This window comes from Urocampus carinirostris, chromosome 3, assembly GCF_059441175.1.
Source record: "Urocampus carinirostris isolate Australia breed hairy pipefish chromosome 3, RoL_Ucar_1.0, whole genome shotgun sequence".
Lineage (NCBI taxonomy): Eukaryota > Metazoa > Chordata > Actinopteri > Syngnathiformes > Syngnathidae > Urocampus > Urocampus carinirostris.
The window spans coordinates 60,145,173-60,170,816 of NC_142351.1; the positions used below are offsets into that span (position 1 = coordinate 60,145,173).

Sequence of the window (25,644 nt, forward strand, 5' to 3'; positions counted from 1 at the left end):
ACAAAAACAGTTAAATAAAAATATTTATTCTTTATAATCAAAGATAAGGCGAATTGCATTTGAAAAGAAACACACTAAGTATTCCATTTAAATATAATATGAAATAATGTACATATGTAATGAAGTTTGGATTAAAGTAGATTCACCGGATGAAAACCTATGGAGTTAAGACACGAGCAAAATTATGCAACTCGTTGCCAAATTAATACTTTTTATCATCAATCCATCCAATTTTTGCACAACTTTTCCTCACTAGGGTCACGGGGTTCTGGAGCCCATCCCAGCTAACTTCCAGCAGTGGGCAGGAACACCCTGAACTGGTTGCCAGCCAGTTAGTATTAAAGTATTCAGATAAATTAATTCTACAACATTAGGAAAGTAAAATTATTAAATGTTTATTTTATTTCTATTATGTTATGTCATGATAATTGTCTTATGCAACGCCCAATCCATTGGCAGGAATACATGCTTATTTTACGAATTCATTCTTATTTTATTTAGTTTTATTTAATGTGTTTTTCTGTAAAATAAGAATATTCTGATTACACAATGTATTCCACCCTCTGCAGATCATATAAGTTGGCAGACTTTAAAGAATCTTTTTTTTTGTCTGTTTTTAACAGAAATACAATATTACATATTTAAATACATTGCAAACTAAGGCAAAATAAAGTAGATAGATAGATAGATAGATAGATAGATAGATAGATAGATAGATAGATAGATAGATAGATAGATAGATAGATAGATAGATAGATAGATAGATAGATAGATAGATAGATAGATAGATAGATAGATAGATAGATAGATAGATAGATAGATAGATAGATAGATAGATAGATAGATAGATAGATAGATAGATAGATAGATAGATAGATAGATAGATAGATAGATAGATAGATAGATAGATAGATAGATAGATAGATAGATAGATAGATAGATAGATAGATAGATAGATAGATAGATAGATAGATAGATACTTTATTCATCCCCCTAGGGCAGGGGTCGGGAACCTTTTTGACTCAAAGAGCCATAAAAGCAAAAAATATTAATTTTATTTTGGGAAAGAGCCACACCACATATTATGAGACAAATTTACTAAATTGCTAAACCCGCGCCCCAGACAAAAGCTTAGTCTTCAGGACATTTATTTTTGATGATTTGATAAAAATTATGAAAAGAGAATAATGCCAGAGCCCATGTCCCAAAATCAACAAACATACCACTTTAAACTTGTCTCTTTCTTGCAATTACTCAAGATCGGTTAAACTCCTTTTGACCCTTTTTTCATACATATTGGTTTCAAAACCAGATGCAAGCAGTTATTGTGTAAAAACGTCACAACATTCTGCAAATAGGGAGCCTGATGAGCTCACTTTTGGCGCAGATGGCGTAGGGCGAGAGATGGGAGGGAGTGCTTGCGCTTTTTGCATGGCTCCACCCATCCCTCCCACTCACCGAATCAAATGACTAAGTTCTCTTCCGGTGTTTTGGCATATTTACAGTTCTGTGGATTCATCATAAGGTATCTGAACACTGAACACAGATTATATAGTGAACTTTTATATAAAGGATTCTTTAGCTTTGTACAGCCAAAACGAGTTATTTTCCCCCTTTTTTTGTGTGACACCTTGACTGTAAATTTTAGTGAAAAACGTGCCCTATATATTCTGCGAAGTAATACCTTGTCGTTTAGCTTTGGTTTGGCTTTGCGTGTACCTGAATAGGATTAGTTTTGACACCTCGATTCCATAGCAAAGGGGCATTTGGGACATGGTGTGATTCCAGAAAAGTGTACGGTTCAATTGCAAAGCATATATAGTACGAACGCGACCGCCACCCTTGATTGCGCGTCGACTCATTAGCTGTGGTGAGCTGTCGAGAAATGATTTATTGTCAGTGTTAGTATTCTCTTTGAGATCGTCACATGCATGAGGCCATCCGATGAGGGTCCACCATCAGATCTTGTCTTTTCATAAAAGGCCAATGACAAATCCATAACATCAAATGTGTAACTTGATGTCCCTGTTGGTGAGGATTATTGGATTTGCTGTCACGGATATTGTTTATCCTTCTCGCTCCTGCAAAAAAAGATCTTGGCGTGGAGTCAGGTCTGGCGTGTGATTTACTGCATGTCGCTCTGCTTTGTCGGTCGCTGCCGAACGGTGATATATATGAAACAAAGAGATACGGAAAGAAAAATCAATCACGGGGCAATTGATTACATAAACCTGCGCAAACAAGACAAGGGGGGCATGGACAATTATGCGTTATCGACAATGACTACCTTAGCCGTATGTTAATTGCTAGACTGCAAATGCTGTGTTATTACAGTGACGAGCCTCACGCTGTTTGGCAGCTGGCTCATATTTAGAAGCGTCCGAGGGGCAACGCATTACAAGCGACTTCTGGTATGATGAAGCAAGGTTGTGTGACTCCGACCCCAGAAATGTTGACACAAATGCTTCCTTGATAGTGTAAATAAAGAAAAATCATTCTAATTGTGATTGATCATGACTCCAGATTGAGGGTCCCCAACAAAACCTTCTGAACTAGATTCTATAACGCACAATTAAAATACTTGATTTTGGATATAACTAACTAGCCATCGTCATTTAATACAGTCATACACAAGAATTTCAATGTACAAGGTGTCCTGAAAGGCGCTTTTAAATATAGTGTTTTATTATTATTATTATTATTATTATTATTTGCAAACACAATTTTGCTCGACATACTAGGGAAAATCCAGGTTACGAGCACTCCCAGGGGCTGTCACTGAGACTGCTAAATGTCGCCTTCAGCTGGGACAAAATGCTGCAGCGAGGCTTTTAACCAAGACAAGAAAGTTTGATCACATTACCCCTATTTTAGCTAACCTGCATTGGCTCCCTGTTGGCTTAAGATGTGATTTTAAGGTTCTGTTGGTATTATACAAAATCATGCATGGACTTGCTCCCTCATATTTTTCACTTTTACTCAGTTTTAATTTCCCCCTATGTTCCAATCCGGAGCCCTCACTCTGAAAATGCTGGTCTACTTGTGATCGCAAGAAACAAGAAGAAATCCACAGGTTTCAGAGCATTATTCATTCAGGCCCCGGTGCTGTGGAATGCTCTGCCCCCAGAGTTTGTTCTGCAACCTCAGTGGAAATGTTTAAATCTAGGCTTAAAACACACTTCTATTCTATAGCATATGAATAACCTATATTTTATTGACGATATCTGTTTGTTATTTTTTTATTGCAATATCTATTGCAGCCTGGTCATCCTGGAAGGGGGATTACTTCATGTGTGGTCCCTTCTCAAGGTTTCTTCATTTTCCTCATGTTGCAGTTTTTGAGTTTTTCCTTAATTTCATGTAGGTTTTATATCAGGGGATGGTGTAATAATAGTGTTGTTTGCAATAATCTGTGGTCTGTGATTAAGGGCTATACAAATAAAGATGACTTGACTTGAACTATAAAACGGAATGGAAGACACATTAATATCCACTCGATTCCCAAGGTTAGAACTATGATCACGTCATATAGCTGAAGGTAAATGCATCCATATCCTTCTCGTTTGCAATGTTTTTATAGAAGAACTCTGCCTACGTTATGTCTAAATTAGTATTCATGTCAGAAATGACAGTCAAAATGAGCTTTGTGTAGAGAAAATTGAAATTAATATGGTTCAGGCCAGCAAGTGTTGCTCACTATTTACCACACAAATTAAATCGAAATAGCCTCATATTGTGTCAAGCATTTTTTTATAATGGAAGCAATACTCTAAAGATATTTTATTGTTTGCTTTGTCAATTTTGCACTTCATTGATATGGATGATGATTTATCAGTCCAGAAGTAAAGTAATATTGATAAACAATTATTATGATTGTTTTATTTTGGAGCTCAGTGTATCCAATATGAGATAATACATTATAGACATTATACATATTATTTTTATTATTATTAGTAGTGTTATCATTATTGTTATTGTTGTTATTATTGTCACTATTGTTATTACTGTTGTTATTAATTATTATTATTATTATTATTATTATTATCATTATTATTTTATGTTGGTCTGTGTGTGTGCGCGTATTTGTACGCTCCTGTATATTTCTTCATAATACTCTGGCCATTTCCACGTATCTTTCACTTCTATTTGGTTCAAGCAGACAATAAATCAACTTGGGCCGCCCATGGTACAAGGTAAAATCATTTTTCAGGGATATAGCTAAGTCAGTTTCCCATTTTGTAATGGGTATGAGCATTGTTTCATTGCTCAAATGGAGTTTTTTCATTGCTGTTGCTGATAACTTTTGCAAGATCCAGTGGCTGTACTGTACCTTATAGGGTAGGTATCTTATTTTGAATAATGTTTTTAATTTGTGAACATTGTAAGGGGGAAATGCGAGATAAACCTGCCCTGCGACTGGCAGGCAACCAGTTCAGTGTGTCCCCTGTCCACTGCCCGAAGATAGCTGGGATGGGCTACATCACCCCCATTACCCTAATGAGGACAAGCGGCACAAAAAATGAATGGATAAAAAATACCTGTTGTTAGAAAAGAGATCTTACAGGTGTGTAATTCCTTTCTGGTCCCACATGTTAAAATTGATACGATGTTTGTTCAGTTGAAAGTCAGAATTGCGCCAAAGGGGAGAGAGTATGCACGGTACTTGTTGGACAATGGTGGTGTCCAGTGCTTCCAAACAGGCCGCCAGAGATTATTGGATTTTAAAGCAGCTGTGCCGCTCGATAGTTGTTGTAACATATGGTAAGTATGAGAGTTTAATGTTTTTACAATAAAGTTGCTCTAGTTCTCAGAAACAAAAATGTGTCAATATTAGGACTGAATCTTTAGCAGTGTTGTTCCTCTACCTTACGCTGAAAACGCGTTAAAAATGACTATTTTGAATACATAAAACTCTTATGCATATTCTAACAATTGATACTAACAATAGTGCATAATGGAATCGAGGATGACAAAAAAATACAGGAAAAATTGACACATTGCTGGCATTAGGCCAAATTTTTTAAGTTTATTTTTTTTGTTTAGCATAAGGTTACCATATTTATGACACCACTATATATTTTTTTGTTGGCATTGAATAGACTTTTTTGACAATGTTGGAGGTCGAATAAATTGTGATTTGGGGGGAAGGGCTCCCAAAAAGTGATGACTATACATGGACCAGGATTTTGCCCACGGCCATTGAAAATTTCCATAATTTAACACTTTTTGAACTCTTCTTTTTAAACTTGCATATAATATGCTACTGTGAATTTCAAGCAGAAACATTGCCCTGGCTGGTGATGAGCGTAATTTCTCACCACTGATTGTATAACTGTGCATGGAGCTGAATTATCTAACAGTATGCTAATGGATTTGATACTTGAGTCCAGCATTGATTTATGATTGTCTTAAAATGTTTCTAAGTTGCTTCTTTTCCTCAATTAGGAAGCTCTTGCAGTTTTAAGGCTTTTTGCACATGATCTTACTTTGTGTATGCGTGACACACAGAGATGCTGTGTTTTTTGGGGTTGAAAATAAATGCTTCTACATATTATTCACCATTTGTTTGGCTGAGCAAGAAAGCAATTCAAAAATTACACACATTGAAAAAAATAAATTTCTCTTAATTTAAAAATTAAGTCTATGTGCTGGTCCTTTTGAATAAAATTATCAATAGATGAAAAAGGTCAAGTCAAGTCATTTTTATTTGTATAGCCCTCAATTACAAAGAGTCTCAAAGAGCTTCACAGGTTATTACACATAAGCAGTTTAGGTTATTTGTATGCTATAGAGTAGAAGTAAGGCAGGCCTCCAAATTTGCACAGGTTGACGTAACAAAAAAACAAAAACAAAACAAAAAAATATGGCTTGATGGCTTGACATGCTGTTAGATTGCTAATACTATCACTAGTTGAATATTTTTTTCGGTTGAGGTGTGCCCCAAATTCGAACTTTTGGTCTAACTATCCCTCTCTGCCATGAGGCAATAGAATTATGTATATCTGCAGACGGTCAGCACAGTGGAACGTTACATACTTCTGCAAGATACTGACTACAAGCCGATACATTTTTGTAACATTTTAAACACTGCACATTTAAATACAATGTGTTTTACTTTTCTTTTTTTGTGGCACTGCATGTGCTCTAAATACAAAACACTGCTGTGACGTCCAGAAACATGTATGACGCCAGTGTCGAGAAGATATTTTCCCAAACATTTTTCATGTAGTGCGCAAAAGAAGCAAAACAGGAGGTTTGACAGTACTTTCTTCAATATTCCCAATAAACTTAAGATATTTCAACCTTTTTACCTTCAATGTATACATACAAATTGAACAGCACTAGAAGGTATTCATCAAAATAACAACACACTTCACTTTCTGTATCTTCAGAGTCAATGTCCGTTTGCTGAAGTTTTCTTTTAATCCTCAAGAAATAATAATAAACAATTGCAATTTGGTACATTACTGCGGAAGCCACCAGTGACAACATGACAAAAAAGATGCTTCTGTTTTTCAGTGTTGGCACTATTCTTCAGAGTATGGTCGCCCTGGCACTGTCTTGTAGAAATATTGGGCTCAAATTTCACGGGACACAGCCCAGATTTCGTTTCTTTTGGAGCATTACTAAACATGTGCTTGTCTTTGCAATCACCATCTTGAATGGTCACATAATGTGAAAACACTTGACATAAATAGAACGTCGCTGAAAATCGAGCAACTAAAAATGGGGTCAGGTGTGATGCGGCCGTTGGCATTCTGCAGTCAAAATAATTGACACATTTCCCACACCGTTGGCCACTGGGCTATGTCCTGCTTAAAACTTAATAATGTTACATGAATTTGTTTATGTTTATGGCTGTTTAAGCATGTGGCTTAAAATCTGGTGCAAGTTGTTCACGGTTCACAGGTCCTTTAACTGCATGCCTCGTTTAGGCACCAATGAGGACATACTTCTGGACAGCCATCTCTACTGTTGATGGTCCACAGCCGGTTCTTGGGTCATGCCAAAGTTGGTACCAGTCCATTCCTTAATATTGTTGGCCCAGTTCTTTTTTGGGCTTCCTCTACTCTTCCCCACTTGGACTGCGCCCTGGAAATATATCTCGGTCAGTCCTGACGATCTTGTGACTTTACCATACCACTAAGGTTTCCCTCAGCTCAAAAATGACAACAGTTGTTTGTAGGGTCTGATGTGCCCTCTGATTGTGTTGCGCACCGTTTTGTTTGTCATGTAGGCTGAGTAGCTGATGTTTTGAAATAAAGTTTCCTGTGGCATTGCATCTCCATAGCCTGGATTTTGCTTCCCAGTTTCACTGTGAGAGTCCATGACTCGCAAGGGAGATGGAAGTAACCATCCCTTGCATGAGTCTGGTCTTTGATTTCACTGCCAGATTCTAGGACCTCCAAATGGGTTTAAGTCTGGCAAGTACAGCTGTGGTTTGAGCTATCCTGGCCAAGATATCTGGTTCTGACACCTCTTTTTATATGACAGGTCCAAAATATCTAAAAGTGTTGACGTGTTTTATCTCTGCTGTTGATGGTGTTTGTGGTGATACCTTGGGATTGTTGTTCATTACCCTTTTTTCTGTTCTGATTTCCATCCCATAATGGCTTGATGCTTTGTCCAGGTGATTGACCAGATTTCCGAGTTCCTGTCCGTCCAATCCGGCAATATCATCAGCAAATCTGAGGTTCGTGATGTTGCGTCCCCCAATATTGACTGTACTTACATGTTGCTCCAGAGCTTTGGACATCGTCCTACTAGGAATATGTTGAATAAAGTTGGAGAGAGAATATAGCCTTGTCTCACAACAACTGTAGTTCGAAACCACGCTGCAATGTTACCATTGATCAGTATCACACTGTTGACATTGGCATACAGTTGTTCAATGGTCTGAACTAGTTTCTGGCCCATGTTGTACTTCCGCAAGGTGGCCCATAAAGTGGCTTGCCATACTCTGTCAAATGCCTTCTTAAAATCAACAAAAACTTGATAGAGGTTTCTCTGGTGTTGTTGAAACTTCTCACATGCTCAGATTAAAAATGTTTTCAGCCTTTGATTTCAGTCTGTTCAGTAGGACCTTTAGCTTAACTTTACTTGCATGGCTGGTAAGACTAATTGATCTGTAGTTGGAGAATAGTTGAAGGTTTCCTTTCTTGGCAGCATAATTACTAGTGATTATGTCCATGCAGAAGGGCACTGTCCTGTTTGCAGGACATCTCTTTAGATATTTGTCAAAATGTTTGTAGTTTGCTCACCACTATTTCTAATGAGTTCTGATGGGATGTTGTCGATTCCTGATGAGTTTACCTTCTTCATTGAGTTAATTGCTGCCTCTACTTCTTCTCTGAGGATAGGGGCTGGATTCTTTAAGGACCTCAGGGTCTAACTGTGTCAGGTAGTTGAATGGGGCAGTATTCTCTCCATCTAATCATGATATTTTTTCAGTATGCGTATTCCCTTCCTTATTCTGAATGCTGCTGACTTTTTCCTGGTTTGTTTGTTTGAGGTTATTTTACTATCTGAAAGGCTTTCAATGAATTGTTCTTGTTTAGGCACTCTTCTAACCTCGCACATTGTTTTTGGATTAATTTCTCATTTGCTTCCTTCACAATTTTTGTAATTCTCTTGTTGGCTGCTTTATGCTTGGGGCTCCTAGAGGGCTGTTTTTTTTTTTTAGTTCTCGCCTCGTGTCGCACTGTTGGAGCAATTTGTTTGTAACCCGCTGCTTTATCTTCTGATGTTTTCCTAGAATATATTTAGCTGTGTCAGTCATCGTCTGGTGCAGATTCTTCAAATACAAAATCAAGTTTTATTCTTAAATTACAGCATGCGGCTTTTAATCACATGTGTACTGTGGTCTTAAATGTAAGGCCATTGAAATACACCCATTAATTAGGAAACAATAACTTTAACACTTAATAAAAAAATACCAGCTAATTTATTCTTAATTTGTATATGTCTATGATCTTAGGGTCTGAAACACCTAAGACCAGAGAGCCCCAACTGGGGTTTGAACTGTGCACACACCTTTGCCCAATTATCTTGCCCACTTGATCCGCATATGGTTGACGGGTCATTTTGAGTTTTTCTGCCATTGTCATCCTGGTAGTCATTTTGTTTCCACCAGTACGGCAGCTTTGAATTAGTTTTTTTCTGTTGTTTTTTTTTTTACTTTAACTCTGGTATTTTCCATTGTCCGATTTTGTTCGAACATTTTGTTAGTTGCTTTGTGACAATTTTTTTGTTTCTATTTTGATCCTGGTTTTGTTATCAAATACAACTTTCTTCTTGAGCGCCTCTGCCTCCAGTTCCTGCACATGGGTCCATCAACCCTAAAACTGTAACATGTTAGGTGAGGCACAGCTTTACCTGCCTCCCCAGACTGCACTGCAAGAGCTGCCGTCCTAACAATGTCTTCCATTTTTTTTGTACTTTTTTTTAATAGGCGGCATCTGTGTGGCCCAGTCTTTGAAGATTCCGCACAACCCTAAGATGGAAGATTACGACAAAGCCATCCAACAACTGCTGGAAACGCAGCACTCAAGGGCAGTCGTCATCTTTGCCAACGAGGAAGACATACGGTGAGCGCCGCCTCGCCTCGGCCGTTCTGACGACTCGTGACGTTCCACTCCTTAATCTCTGAGTGGCACCAGCCACAGGCAAAGAGTTGCTATGCATGCCGCACGCCTGTTACACAAATATGCCTTTTCAAACATGAGAAGGCGTAGGCGGGGAATACGGATCACAAGAGCACCACACGGATATTGTGTCAATTACAATTCCCCATGGGGGAATGTCAAAAAAGCACACAATCAAATATTTACACGGTTACTTGCTTTATTTTGAGTAAGGAGCACAAAAATGTTTAAAAATTTGTGCATGAGTGATGGAACACACATGCAGAATGAGGAGTTCCCAGCTCACTCTGGGGGTTGTTTGTGCAGGTATATCCCACATTCCCCCCCATTTTTTTAATAATAGAGATTTTCTTCAAATTTCAACCCGTATGACAAGCTGCAACCCAAATCAAGAAAATAATTGCACTTTTCAAATATATCTAATGAATGGAGGGTGCAGTTTAAAGCAGTGATATGATATATGCATTTCTTTTTCTTAAAAAATAATAATTAATAAATAAATGATAATGATGAATATAAAACAATGACAGGGAGCACGGCGGCGCAGTGGTTAGCGCTTGTGCGGCACGGTTCATGTCATGGGAACCTCCTGCGTGGGTCTAAATCCAGCTCCAGACTTCCTGTGCGGAGTTTGTATGTTCTCCCTGTGCTTGCGTGCGTTTCCTCCGGGCACTCTGGTTTCCTCCCACGTTCCAAAAACATGCATTTCAGGTGAATTGGCCGGTCCAAATTGTCCCTAGGTGTGAATGAGCGAATGAGTTGTCTGTCCCTGTGTGCCCTGCGATTGGCTGGCAACCAGTTGAGGGTGTCCCCTGCCCACTGACCGGAGATGGCTGGGATGGGCTCCAGCCCCCCCGCGACCCTAATGAGGATAAGCGGTACGGCTAATGAGATGAGATGAGATGAGATGAGATGAGATGAGATAAAACCATGACCACCAAAACCAAGACGGCCTTAAATACCGTGTATACTTGCATGTAAGCCTACATCGCATATAAGCCACGTCTTAATACTGTTTTAATGAAAGCCAACCATCACTGCTGTATTTGCTGATTATATTTTATCAACCAGGGAACATTTTAGGAAACAATCATTCAGATGTTTTTTTTTTCTTAAAATAGTCACGGACGTGCTATTTAAAGGGATCCCAAAATTCTAAAACATACAAAATGCTAGGAAAGAGTGCATTTTTTTGCATAATATGATACATCTATGTCATTGTTATATTTGAATTATTCTCTGGGATAATATGTTTATTGCGACAGTCTGTCTCGATTTTGACGTCCTGAGCTCTGATGTCATGTGAGGCACACCAGCACCCTAGCAAGCCTCTCGGTTTTTGGTGTTAACTTGTCGAAAGTGTTTTGAGTGTTGTAAGCCAAGTTTTGTGGGGAATGGTTTGGCGTTATGTCGCAGAATGGTGCAGCAATGGTACAACAAATGTCAAGCAGCCAAAATGGGGTGAACTGGCAAAAATAACACACAAATAGCAAACTGCAGGCTCGCGGGCTGCCATGGAGGATGAACCGGGACCGTTTGGTGGAAAAAAAACGTGAAGCTGGCTAACCGAAAACATGCAGTAAGCAGCCAGGATAACCGCAAGCGAACAACAAAAAAATTATTACAGCAACAAACACGATGGGCGGTAAAGACAATAAGCATAGATGGATGGCCAGCTAGCCTACTGCTTACGGGGCTAACCTAAACCAAACAAAACTGCAAGCCCTTGGGAGCCCGCACGCTCATGGGGAGCTATGCGGGCATTATTATATTAATTGCAAGACAAGCGGCAAACACAGGAGAGGAAAAATCGCAATCAGATACGTAAATTCAGGCGAAGTCAAAAAAGGAACACACACTGTTCACAACGGCTGGTAAACGTACCCTTTTGATGATCAACTCAACAAACCAGTGAGAAGTCTCTGAGCGACTCGGTAAGCAAAGTTCCAATTACTACAAGCTCAAATGAGCACTATGCATTTGCTGATTACTACAATCACTGTCAGTTTTTTAACGGGACATGCGGTTTGTTTGGCTTCTCAATGTCTTCTGGTGACATCACAGCTCTAGGGGCTATGCGGTCAAACTGTCTACTTTGTAATTTTCAATTTTTTTGAGATCCATGAAGCGTGGAATATTTTGGAAAATATTTGCACGAAAGTGGGGAGAAACAATACAAGTTCTGCGCCAAATAATAAAAAAAGGGTCTTTAATAATTCCTTTCAGGCAATGTGATTGCACTTTATGTTGTGTAAGGATGTCTCTCGTAAACACAATATTTGTTATTCGTATATATTTTTAATTTTGATTGGAAATAATCACATCACCTGGATTATATAATAAAACAAATAACAATAGTACATGGGTTTCTTTGGAGAAGTAAGACAAATCTTTCGCTTGTTCCTATAATTATATTAAATATAACAGCAAAGTTCCCCAATTCAATTGAAAAAAAAGTAAAACGGAAATGTAAATAATAAAAAGCAGAAAAATACTTTATCATCATTAAAGCAACCATTAACTCATCTGCATTTAAACTCTCGTGGAAATGAGAGGTTAAATCTGGTGTAGAAAAAAATATTGCAGAAAGAAAAAGCTCAATTGTTTTTGAACCAACTCTTGAATAAAGTATCTATCTATCCATCTATCTATCTATCTATCTATCTATCTATCTATCTATCTATCTATCTATCTATCTATCTATCTATCTATCTATCTATCTATCTATCTATCTATCTATCTATCTATCTATCTATCTATCTATCTATCTATCTATCTATCTATCTATCTATCTATCTATCTATCTATCTATCTATCTATCTATCTATCTATCTATCTATCTATCTATCTATCTATCTATCTATCAATCAATCTATCTATCTATCTATCTATCTATCTATCTATCTATCTATCTATCTATCTATCTATCTATCTATCTATCTATCTATCTATCTATCTATCTATCTATCTATCTATCTATCTATCTATCTATCTATCTATCTATCTATCTATCTATCAATCTATCTATCTATCTATCTATCTATCTATCTATCTATCTATCTATCTATCTATCTATCTATCTATCTATCTATCTATCTATCTATCTATCTATCTATCTATCTATCTATCTATCTATCTATCTTACACTCCTTAACCATGAACACATTCAAAAAAGAAAGCTTCCCAGTCCTACTGGTTAGGCAACTTTTTCATGCCATTAAATAGTGCGGCCCGAATAAAGATTTATTTTCCTACCATGTAGCTAAAGTGAGTTTGACACCCCTAGTCTACCTTTTAGCTAGTTACCATTATAAGGTAGCAGACATGCCAAGAAACTTACCTGGAAAGCCTTAATTACAAACCAAGAGCAAATGTTAAATGGCTGGACACGGTTTGTGACCGCTTCAGCATTTGAGGCAGGCAATTGAAGAAGGATGGCCATCTCTGATTGCAAACTACAGCTACCACGCTGGACCAACATACCCTCATAATAGGACGCGTTAACTAAAACTTAAGAAACATACAAAAAAAAAATCCTGCAGATTGCCGTTGTGTCTATTATATCAACTTTGCCGTTGATATATGACGTTTTTGAACATAGTAAAAACAAAAGGCCAGACATGGTATTAGGACACAAATACATAAACACTCTTGCAATAATACACTATATGTCTTACAGTTTTAATCAACAATTGCCTAACATTCTCATTCGGATTGTGAAAAAAAGAACTACCGTTACAAAAGTACAGTATCCCAAGACTGTTAAATGTTAATTATCTTTGCATACTGTTTATGAAACATTTGCAAATACACCCTCTTGACCTTAAATATTGGTATTACAAAATTTCACATGCTGTTTTTGCACATACTGCATTGAGAATATTTTAATTATTATTATTATTTTGTTCGTTTGTGTATATTTGGTTAATGTGTATCGTTTCGTTGGATCTTCAATTAACGTTAGCAGTATCTAAGTAAGGCAGAGGTAGGGCTGTAACACCAATCAATTGAAACTGGAATACTTTTCAATATGAAAGATGGACATGGAAATGAATTTAATGTTCACACTTTGAAATATTCCAGGGGCATATCGATTCCCCCCTTTTGAGAAAGATCATAGGTAAGGTCGTGGGTATAACCAGACCATTTTTGAGAGTGCTCAAGCATACCAATATTCAACTCAAGCACTCCGAAATAGTGAAGTATTTTTAAAACTCTATTCAGCAGTGTTCACTCCGTTTTTATCAATTGACAATAAATAATTTTGAATAAGACAAGTTCAAGCCAATATTTTAGAGCATAACTGTTCTTGGTGAAGGTTTACTATAGATCCTTATTTGCATATTCTGTAGCTGCTCAAAATTCCTCAATGCAGACCTCCTTGAGAGTGGTGAAAGGTTAATTGATTTTATATAGGGTTTAGGTCTGGAAACTGTCCAAGGCACTCTAGAAGTTGAAAATATTGTTAAAGAGACTCTCTCTGCATTCTGGAGCACCTTGGAGTTGCAAGAACCATTTTCAATGCTTTCTGACTAATGGCCTCAAATTTTCTCTATACATAATTTGTTTTTCGTTATGTTACAAAAGATCAATCAATAACCAATCAATTATAAAATAAATCAAAACGTGGAATTAACAAAATCCTTAAAATTTTAGCTTCTTAACAGTAAATATTTGCTGACAGATTATTTTATTATAACAAAGTAGACAATCACTTATCTATGGGCCCGGTCACACAGCCGTTTGCGGCTGAATCACAGCCAGAAATTTCTGCCTGTGAGGTGGACGCTATTGGACGCTTTGGAATCGCCATACAGACGAGATACAGCAGTGCTTAACACGCGGTCGGAAATTCGCGCGCGGGTGGCAGCGCGACAAAGTTTTGCGCTGCTCAATTCTTTAGAGCGCGGGTACACAGCCTTTCACGGGCATATCGAGGCTGAACCACGACCAGACATTTCCGGCCGTGAAGCAGACGCTGTTGGGCGCTGTTGGACGCTTTGAGACCGCCATATAGACGAGATACAGCAGTGCTTTACTCGCGGTCGGAAATTCACAAGCGGTTGGACGCGCGAAAAAGTTTTGAGCTGCTCAAAACTTTGAGCACGTGTTAACCGCGGGCGGCACACGAGGTAATGACGCGGAAATGACGCGGAACGACGTGCTCTGGCCGCGGCCAGGGCGTCGTTACACATGGGTAGGACGGAAAATTTCAGCGGGTAATCGTGGGTGGAGCATGGTAATAGCATGTTCTGCGCCTGTATCGGTGTTATTACGTGAAATTAGCGTGTTACACGTGTGACGGTCAAACGCCTTTCTCCGCGTATATACAGCGCGATTTGCCGAGCACACGTCAGTTGTGCGCTAGACGTCAAGGGGTGGAAATGGATCCCCGTCACCGTAGTGACCTCGTCTTAATCCATTTTTATTTCTTGACATTTCTTTTCATTTCATAACAAGATCATAAAATCAAAATGAAAAACTATTACAATAATAACATATTGGCTTCTTCGGTGCCATAGCTTGAAATCTTGATCTTCACGGGACTGTGTCTTGAGCGGTTATGATTTCTACAGCCCGGTGTTATGCCGAGAAATGCATCCCTGCCGAGATTTGCATCCCCTCGCTACTACAACCACTTTTACCTCGTTTTATCTCACTTTTAGGGAATGTAATGGCAAACATATAACCAAAACCACTTCGTCTTGCATTTGTTGGGAATGTAATACAACTTAAACCATTCTGTCTTTGTTTTTGTTGTGAACGTAATCGAACGGTAATGCACACCGTATATAAAATCCTCCCCCCCTCGCGTGAACGCGCATTCTGTTGCGCTTCCAACAAAAGCGATCGTATTCTATATAAAATGCTTATTAAAACAATAAAGCGAGCTAATTATAACAATTGGGAGATCCTAGTCTATACAACTCGTTTATTTAAACAATAAAGTGCGATCGTATTCTACAAAATGCGTTTGTTAACGCGGATGAAAAAGTCACCAAAGTCAATGCACGCTTCCAACAAAAGCAATCGCAGCAGAATGCGCGTTCACGCGAGGGGGGGTGGGGGTGGTTGCGTAGGAGTCGGATTTGGGCACAACACCGGCTCGGGAGCTTTTATACCCGTGGTCCACACGAGAAAATGACGCGGAAAGGACGCGATGAGGAAGCGGAACAGTCGCTGGCGTCTGTTTTGCGGGCATACCACCGATGAACAGCGGGTAGGACAATTTTGCGCATTTTCCATCGCGGGCAACCACGGGCAAAAAAAACCCCGCAACATTTTAGCCGTGATTCAGCCGCAAACGGCCGTGTGACCGGCCCCTATTGAATCAAACTCATTCTCATGTCAAAACCCGGCCATATTTTGTGTTTCAAAATTCTATAATATTCATTAATTCACACAGGTGGATGTTATTTTTTTTATAAATAATTTGCAAAAAATTGAAAATTGATGGTTAATTTGGTGGTTAATGGTTTAGAGTCAAAGTCAGCTTTATTGTCAATTCTGCAGCAAAAACAGAGAATTGAAATGTTTTTTTCACTCAGCCCTCCGTGTCTAGAAATTAAAAACGAACACGAAAACACAACACTAGGGCACACTACACTAAGACACACATGTAGATGGTACGACAGATAAATAGTGCACTCATAAGTCATAAAGTGCATTGTGGTACCTTGTAAACAAAAAGTTCTGAGTTTAGACCTGAAGGAAGCTCTTTGCTTTAGCAATCCAAATAATAACTAAAGTAGTTAATATCCACACAATAACTGACAGTTCCAAAAAAACTGCATTCATAAAATAATAATATGAATTGATTCAAATAATAAGCAAAACTACATGAACTATCAAATAATTGTACATTTTTAAAAAATACTCTTAAGACAAGTAATTTGCCTTTTTTATATAACATATGCTTCACCTACAGGGACCTGACATAATTGCTGATATGGGTAACAAAAACCTCACAAAAAGACTGGCTCAAAAAAATTTAGGAAAAATGGTGCGGTTTGGTTACTTTGAGTCTCCGTAGGTTGTATTTTTCCTTGAGCTGTAAGCTTTCGTTTTCTGTTGCACTGCACAACACAGAATTTAAATATGCCAAATATGTTTTTTTGAACCCTAATATGTAATTCCCAGTATTCTCTCAATGTCGGAATGCAATGACTGTGTTCTCCATGGGATAACCTGCAATCATCTGGCAGACAATATATTTTGCTGCCTACCCCACAGAGTGAAATTCTAGTGCTGGCTGTAGCACCGCCTCTAACCGGTTGGGACTCCAGCATGCACCAAAACCTCTAAAGTTTGGAAGCATTTTATCCTGGACATGGCAAATGAAAATAGGACTTTCAAAGTTTGAAAAGCAGACCTTGTGTATCATGGCAGTACCTCAGTGATGCCTGAACATTTAAAGAGAACAGTTGAATGAAACAGAGTGGGACTCGCCTTGGTGAGATTCTAGTAAAAGTCAAGCCAGTATAGTTTTAATAACATGCATTGTACATTTTGCATGCTATTTCGCAACAGAATAGTGCATGGGCGTTTTACCAGACTGTGCCTGACAAACGTATGATAAAGTAGAATGGCTCAGCACCGTTAGAGCATCACTTGCGTTAGTTTTCCTTTTTGGCAGGGGAATTGAAAACCTAAAGGGTAAGACTGAGTCAAATTGTATTAATTTATTTCATTTATTTGGTCCCCTTGGGGAAATTCATTTTCACTGACTGTACCGGGCACGGTAGAGTCAGTGCTGTCGCTGCAGAGCGTGCACCAATTGAACGATTTGCAGCACCTTGTATTCCTGAGCGGTGTCCCACCAAAATACTACAAAGGCATGGCTTTGCTTAGCTTCCCAAGATCCGGCATTCTCTGGTTGGAATGTCCATAAACAGGTGAACAGATGGGGATTAAAATCGTGAATTCAGCCCAACGAGAAACGAGAAAGAAACAAAAAGATAGTGGGAGAGAAAGATAAAAATAAAATGAGAAAGTTGGAGAAAGAGATACATAAAGAAAGCAAGAGATGAAGAGAGCAAGAAAAGAGATACAGAGAGAGAAATAATGGGCGGAAGAGAGAAAGGGGAAAGGGAGAAAAAGGAAGAAACAGAAATGAATAAAAGAGAAAAAGTGTATTGATTGGAAAATATTAACCTAGAGATGCACAGAGGGAAAAAATGAGACTGGAAGTTGAAAATCAGCTGTTCAGTCATCCCTTGCTCTTTTCATATCAGGACTCCAACACCCTATTTGTGGGTGGGTGTTAATAAATGCATTCATTTTGAAAGGACAATTATCAGTTGTTAAAACATTAAAAACGACACGTCAGTTGTGAAAACCACTTGATTTAAACTGTTGAAAACCGTTATGTACATTTGTTATACTTTGCAGTTGACCACTGAATGAACTTCAAAAGATGTGCATAATGAATATTATGCACAGTTTTATTTACTGTTTAACTGCTGCTAATGAGAGTATTCCTGGTGAACAAGGATAAAAAAATGTTCATTTTGATTTAATATTTATCTACCTGTCCTCTGAAAATGGAAAAATGTGTCTAGTGATTTTCATTTTGCACCTCTATTTCCCACCTTTGTTTTCCACTTCACCATTTTCCAGTTGCATCCTGATTTGTCGGGTCTGTTGTTTTTTTGGATTCAGAAAGTTTAATTGTTTGTTTTTTTATTTTATTTTTGTAAAAAAATCTAACCTAAACCTCTTTGCATGTTTTATCCTCCACCTGTCCCTAATTAGCCTCCCCCTTTATAAAGACAGCTCCCAGTGTCGGGTGATTTTCATTTTCTACTTTAATTTCCAACCTTTGTTTTCCACATCATCATTTCCCAGTTGTATCTTAATTTATGAGGTTTGTTTTATTATTTTTGACTTCAGACAGTTTTATTGCTTTATTATTTTGTTTTTTTTTAACCATTTGTATGTTACCTAGTTAAATATTTTGTGATTTATTATTTTTTGAGCACTTTGCCATGCTTCACGCTTAGGGTCAACCCCAAAATCACAAGTTTATTTTTATATTTTGTTTTATGCTTTGGAGATGGCAAGATCATCTCAACAAAATGCAATAGTACCATTATTATATGTTGACAAGGCCATTATCAGATGAGACATGTGTTAACAGTAAGACCACAATTGCACATAAACGCGTTGATTTGATTATTTGCTTCAATAGTTGTTAGTTGCAGCCTGTTGACACTCAGATCTCAAGAAAACCAATGCTAAGGAAATTGTCCTTTTTGCAGGGGAGTCCTCAACGCCACCAAGCGAGCTAATAACGCAGGCCATTTTTTGTGGATGGGATCAGACAGCTGGGGGGCCAAAAGCAGCCCCGTCCATCAACTGGAAGACGTTGCCGTGGGCGCCATCACCGTCCTACCCAAGCGCTCCTCCATTAAAGGTACGCCACCGGCCGCCTCTGTTTTCATCCCTTTCATTACAGATAAATAAAACAAAAGAAGCGGGCCATGTTGAGGGATTACAGAAGATTTGAAATCATCACATAGCATATCAAAAGATGAGCTCACTGATACTCCAATGTGGGTCTTTGAGCGAGATGTTGATAAAATGGATGTTGTGGGGTCTGCTTTTCATCTGTAATACGTCTCATTACATTTTCTTTCGTAAGCTTTTGAAATTTCTAAAATAGATTGATGTTAGCCCTCCATCCAATTTATAGCCTCTATTTTTAATGACTAAATAGCACATATTAAATGAAAGGGTCGTATCAGAAATGAGCATTCCTAATTTTCGACACACTGTCAAAGCAGTACATTATTAATTTAACAATGGGGTTATTCTAGTGGGTGTAATTATAGGTCACATTTGCAGTCGAACTACATTTATAAAGAATTTACAAATTGGCCGTAATTACTCTGTGTACACGGCCTATTAAAAGTGTGAAGGGTAGTGACCTACTGCTTGCCAAATAGTGAGGCTAAATTTAGAGCTGCTGTTTTGCCAGGCAATTCATTAGATGCTAATGATGCCATATGTCTGCCGGCCCTTTCAAGCTTAAACAAATCTTAAACCTACTTGTGAACTGACAATTATTGACACTCATCAATTAATCAACAGGCGTATTCTTATTTTTCTTTTTCCTTTAATCAAACAATATAAACACAGCAAAATGATCTATAGCTGGCTGTAGTTCTCAACTGGTTTGACTTTGGGTTCTACCATTCTACCCTAATTACAAACTGCGACCCAAATCAAAAAATAAATTCCAATTCTCAAAATTCTCCAAAGAAAATATGGCGTTTTTAAAACAGAAATAGTGTAATATATTCACCTTTTTTTTTACATCGCATACAAGCGACCGCTTAAAACTGCTTTAAAATAGCCACATACCAAAAGCAATTCAAAAATTGATAAGCGTACCTAAATATTGATCATTATTTACGTAGTTAAAGAATAATAAAAAGCTAAAAAATAACATGTTTGAACGATTTACTGTCCCTACTAGCATCATCTCAATGTCAGACACTCATACACCATTTCCGCAATTTGCAATCGTTGTTGTCACTTTTTTTCCCCTTATTACAAACCTTCTTGGGACCTATTTTCATGGATGGAAAAGGGAAATAAAACCAATAAAATCACAATATAATGAAATTTGGTCAAATGCTCCAATTGAGTAAACAGGACGAACAAATTGAGTAGGCCTTTATTGCCATCTACTGTTAAGGAGTGTATTCGACCCTCTGTTTCTTTCTTCTGCTTGGTGTTATTTTGCCAAGGAAAAAGCCCATGATCCACTGAAAATCGGTCCGTGACCCACTTTTGTGTCCCGACACACCAGTTGAGAAACGCTGATTTAGAGAGGAAAAAGTTAGGAACCACAGCACAGTTAACAGCAGCAAACACCATGGCAACAAGTTGTCATTGAGAAAGAAAGTTCATGTGATTTTTTTTTTTTCATTAATATGCATCATTACTAATTTGACTAAGCACAGCCAGCAGCATCTGCCCCAAATTATATCCTTGACTTTGAGGTCCTCATAATGTTTTTTTTTTATTCTTTAATCTCATATCTAGCAGGTGTTCTCACATTTTTCAGCCTGTCAAAATGATCTACCCACCACAAGAAAAGCAACACATGGAATCATTTTCAAATATGCCTGATGTTATTTCTCAATGCATGCTCAAAGGAATCAAATTGGTTGTCTACTTGTAATACATGTCAACAACGTGCATGTCCCAATTCAATTCATTCTTTTTTTCATAGCCAATGTTTTTGTTTAATGCCGCTATTATAGAAATGTATGTAATTAGATAAATTATAATTAGCTCTATACTCCTGTACTGCTGTTCAGTGAAAGGATTAAATGGACAGTAAAAAAGGGCTAGTCCAACCGTTTTGAAGCTGAGAGCTTCTTTTTGTTACTAATTAGCGCAATGGGCACCAAGTTTAGATTTCTAAAATAATAAATCAGCAAGATGGATTGCTAAGAAGGTAGCTAGATAGGTGGATAGAAAGTTAAACAGGTAAAACCAATAAAAGGGAGCTAGCAAAGAAGAATAAAGAGTGCCCGCGCGCACCACGTTTGAGACCCCTGTTGTAAACTATTATTCATGTAAAAAATGACAGTCCAAATGAAGTTTGCAACCAGCCACATATTATAGGTGGAATATTTGATCATATGGGAACCAGCCTAAATCATTATTATTGTTTACTTTATTTTATGAAGTGAATTAAAAACACTTGTTATTGTCTGGAAATAGCATTTTTGCTTAATTAATTTTAAGATATATAGTGTATATTTCACTGAAAATGCTTGAATTTCAGTCATATGTTTTCAATGTTTCAAAGATGCTTGAATTTTAGGCTAAGTGATTGTAAATAATTGAAATTGTTCCTATGTTTCTCATCAAGTCTACTCAAAAATTACACTGAGATCTGGTAGCTTCGCCTTATCGTTGAGTTTCTTCTTCCCTGGTGTATAACACCAGCTGGCATTTGTTTGTATGGCATTGTTCTATGAAGCGCCATCGCCCCCTATGGGTGCTTGTTACGCTGAAAACATGGCACTACGAAATGAGTGTTAATGATGGACATTTATTATGTGCGATGCAAAAAATTAAGGTACCGTTTGCATTGGTGAATTGTAGCTTTCTGCAACTGAAAATGTAAGCTACGTATCGCTGTCATTTTACCAACACCTACATAGGGGTATATTAGTCTCAAAAACAAATAATTTTGTGATTTACAGAAGATTTAAGTCAAGTCAAGTCAAGTCAAGTCATTTTTATTTGTATAGCCCTTAATCACAAATAGTCTCAAAGGGCTTCACAAGTTATTACATATAAGAAGTTTAGGTTATTCGTATGCTATAAACCCATGTCACGAAAAATACACACGGGATCAAAAATGGCATATGTAAATCGCATATAATTTTGTGTCTCTCCACAATACATGATTCATACCAAATATATCCTTTAAATGGTACTAGAAAATTGGAAAACTGGTTTCAGGTCCTTTTGCCATGAAAAAGGTTCACAAACCCTGGGAAGATTCCTGATTAATGGTTTGAAAATGCATTGATTAAAAAAAGAATAAAATAATCTTACATATTCCTGTTCAGAAATACTTATGGTTGTCTTCCATTTTATTGATAAAACTATTTAAAAACTTTCCATTTATTTGTTCTGTTTTTGTCTCATATTTCAATTTATTTGACAATTAAAACCAGTATAGTGCAACTGAAAGATATATAGTCTTGTAAAAGCTCTCAAAAAGTGTAAAAAACAATCTGACCATCATGCTCTTTGTATACTGAATATAATAGAAGTGACAGATGTTTTTATGAGATATTTAGCTTACGTGGCTACGTGGGGAACTGTAGGGCATTTTAGAGCTTCTTTTTTTACATTATGGTGCTTGTGAAAACAGTGGAAGCTGTTGAAAGACGCTGTAAACTTTACTGGCACTGTAGGCTGTATACAAGAAAAGCCGGTGTGGCTTTAAAGTACCGGATGGGACGCTGGTCTCTCCGTGAATACTGTATTTTCCGCACTAGAGACCCTTTAATTTGTTTGTAAACATTGTGACGTAACGTATTGGGCGGGGCTTAGCAAAAGAATACTAAAGCTAGTTAGAAGACACAGGAAAAGAACGCTGTCATAATGTTCTTTGTTTGTGTGCCAGAACCGGAGAAAAAACGTCAGTGATCGTAAATTAAAGTTTTACAGGCTCGCAGGTCGAAGAAAGTGTGCGTTAAAGCGAAGACATTGGACCGAGACCCTCATGGAAAATGCGCGGGTCTGCTGCGCACCTTTCATAGCAAGCGAGAAGAGTTAGATTTGTAATTGTTGAGTTTATATTATTTATTAAGTCGGTAAAGTACCTTGTTATGTTCTTACCTTTTAGCATGTAGCCTTAAATCCAACGGTAGCCTCGAAAACAAAACCAGACAATCATTGAGCATATAATGCAAGTATTTGTTTTTTTTTAGAAACATTTAATTATTGGTGTAATGTTTTTTATTTATTTTTTTTAAGTATGCCCAAAGATCACGTGACTTTTCGCGCACTTGTAGGCGAATGTGGCAATCTATACTATATACTGTATTTCCGTTTGGTGCATTAGCCACGTGATGGACAAACAGGCCCGGAGGCTTTCAGTTTCACTCGGCAATTTCTTCTCATGACAGTCCTGGGAGAGCGCGTATGTCCTTGCTGCATATACGGTATATTTAACTCGGAGGCTTGAGAGCGAGGTTACGTTGCTCATTGTACGTTCTATGTGAACGCCAACTTCCAAGCTTGACTTTTTGGTGACGGGTTTTGCTCATTTGGTTTCACAGCGTAGCTTGAGCGTTGGCGTCTTTTAATATTCCTAATCGATCAAATCGCTTTACCCGTCGGTTTGGTTGTGATCAGCTAAATGTACTCATTATAATTTAAACTCGTCAGTATCTAATACTCCTTTTTGTTTTTGTAAATTGTATCTGTATTCTTGTAATAACATTAAAAATATACACTATAGTTTTCCTATTTATTATTTTTGTAGCTCCTTTCTTTTTTATATAGATAGATTGATAAATAGATAGATACTTTATTCATCCCCGCAGGGAAATTCACATTTCCAGCAGCATCTTTGCTCTGAGAACAATACAATAATAAAGCATAAAGAATACAATATACAAATACCCAATGTGACATGCTAATACCTACTGTAGCGTGTTGTATAGAGTATTTAAATAGTGCTACATAGAATACACACTTCAATAAAAATACAGTAATATGCAATGTAGGGGGTGTGGTTTAATGTGGGCCTTTACTCCGCCGGGTGGAGTTAAAGAGCCTCATGGCATGAGGAAGAAAAGATCTCTTCAGTCCGTCCGTGGTACAAGACAGTGACAGCAGTCTGTCGCTGAAGCTGCTCTTCTGTCTGGATATAATGCTGTGTAGTGGATGTGATTAATTGTCCACGATTGACCGCAGATTTTTCAGTGCCCGTCTCTCAGCTACTGTTGTCAGGCTGTCCAGAAATATCTAGAGAAAAATAATACAGTGGTACCTCTTTATACAAGCACATCTAAACACGATAATGTTGGCATTCAACTTTTTTTAACAAAAATATTTCCGTGATTCGAAGGAAAAAACGGTTCACGAGCAGTCCCAGAGGCCACCACTAGAGACCACTGTGAGTGCTTTCTGCCAGCATCAGATCGTCTAGTTTGCATATGCAAACTAATTCAGTCAAAAAAATAAAATAATAATTATTCTGTAAACAATTTGTGTACATTTATTCAAAGTTAAAGTACCTTTGATTTGTTTTCTATATCTTTATTTTATTATTTTACTTTTCAACACAAGGATACTGCTGGAAGTGTGAATTTCTTTACGGGGATGAATAAAGTATCCATCTATATCTATAGGTGCGCATCATCAACAGTCTCAATCTCATACCTGTCAACCTCCCTATAAATGACTGCAAATTATCATTATCATTAGCGCAGGAGGTAGAGTGTTCGTCTTGGCATCAAGAGATCGCAGGTTCGATTCCCGGCTCCTCCGTGTGTCCTTGGTTAAGACACTGAATCACTAATGCCCCCAATAAGCAGGTCGGCCGCTGTGTGAGTGTGAATGGGTAAGTGTGAAGCACATTGTAAAGCGCTTTGGTTGGTCTCATTGACTTGAAAAGCATTATATAAATGCAGACCATTTACCATTATTAAGAGATAATAAACTTTACAAATTATCATTATTAAGAGATAATAAACTTTACAAACACAACACGGCATCTACTCACAGCAGGAAAGACCATATGGAATACCACGAGGATATTAGCAGTCTACGATGATGTTGTCGTCTGTTACTATTGACAGAAGCCATCCAGATTAGAGACAGGATATTTTTTCCTTTGTAATGTTATACGGCGTAAAGACTGTCATAAAAACATGAATAAAATGTGGGGAAAACATAAGTTCAACTGTATGTGATTGCTTGTGACTCCTCCTTGCAAACCAAACTGTTATTTTTGTTTTGTTTTTTTATATTGCTAAGATAATATTAAATTAATAACTGTTTCTGCATCTTCTATAACAGCAACAAAATAGTTGAAATAAGAGTAAAATATTTAAATTATGCTCAAAATAATAACATTTGTCTGCCTTCTGCTATGTTAAACAATAAGACAGTTTCATGTTGTATTTTTTATTTTATTTTTTTATTTTCTGGGGGCATTTTGTACGTATTTAATATTGTTTAATAAAAAGTAAAATCGACAAATAATATCTAAAATGCTCTAAAATAATGTGCAAAGTTGTCTGCCACATTAGATAATTTAACTTCAATTTAAAGCATGACAAAACAAAATGTTCTGAAACATTTAATGTTGAAAATATAGTAAATTTATCAGGTTAATACAGGGGGCAGCAGTAGCACAGGATCTAGCACGCTTGTCTTGGGACCAAGAGGTTCGATTCCCGAATCAAGTTACATGTTGAAGTGTCCTTGGGTAAGACACTGAACCCCAAAT

The 25,644-nt window shown here is 37.5% G+C and overlaps 1 protein-coding gene across 1 annotated transcript in view; it reads left to right on the forward strand.

The window, feature by feature from the left end:
• Positions 1 to 25,644, forward strand: part of grm7 (glutamate metabotropic receptor 7) — a 291,722-nt gene that overhangs the window by 120,825 nt on the left and 145,253 nt on the right. The window contains exons 3-4 of the mRNA XM_088332773.1: positions 9,452 to 9,587; positions 18,905 to 19,059. Of these exons, the coding sequence (XP_088188899.1) occupies positions 9,452 to 9,587; positions 18,905 to 19,059 (291 nt within the window). The remainder of the gene's footprint in view (positions 1 to 9,451; positions 9,588 to 18,904; positions 19,060 to 25,644) is intronic.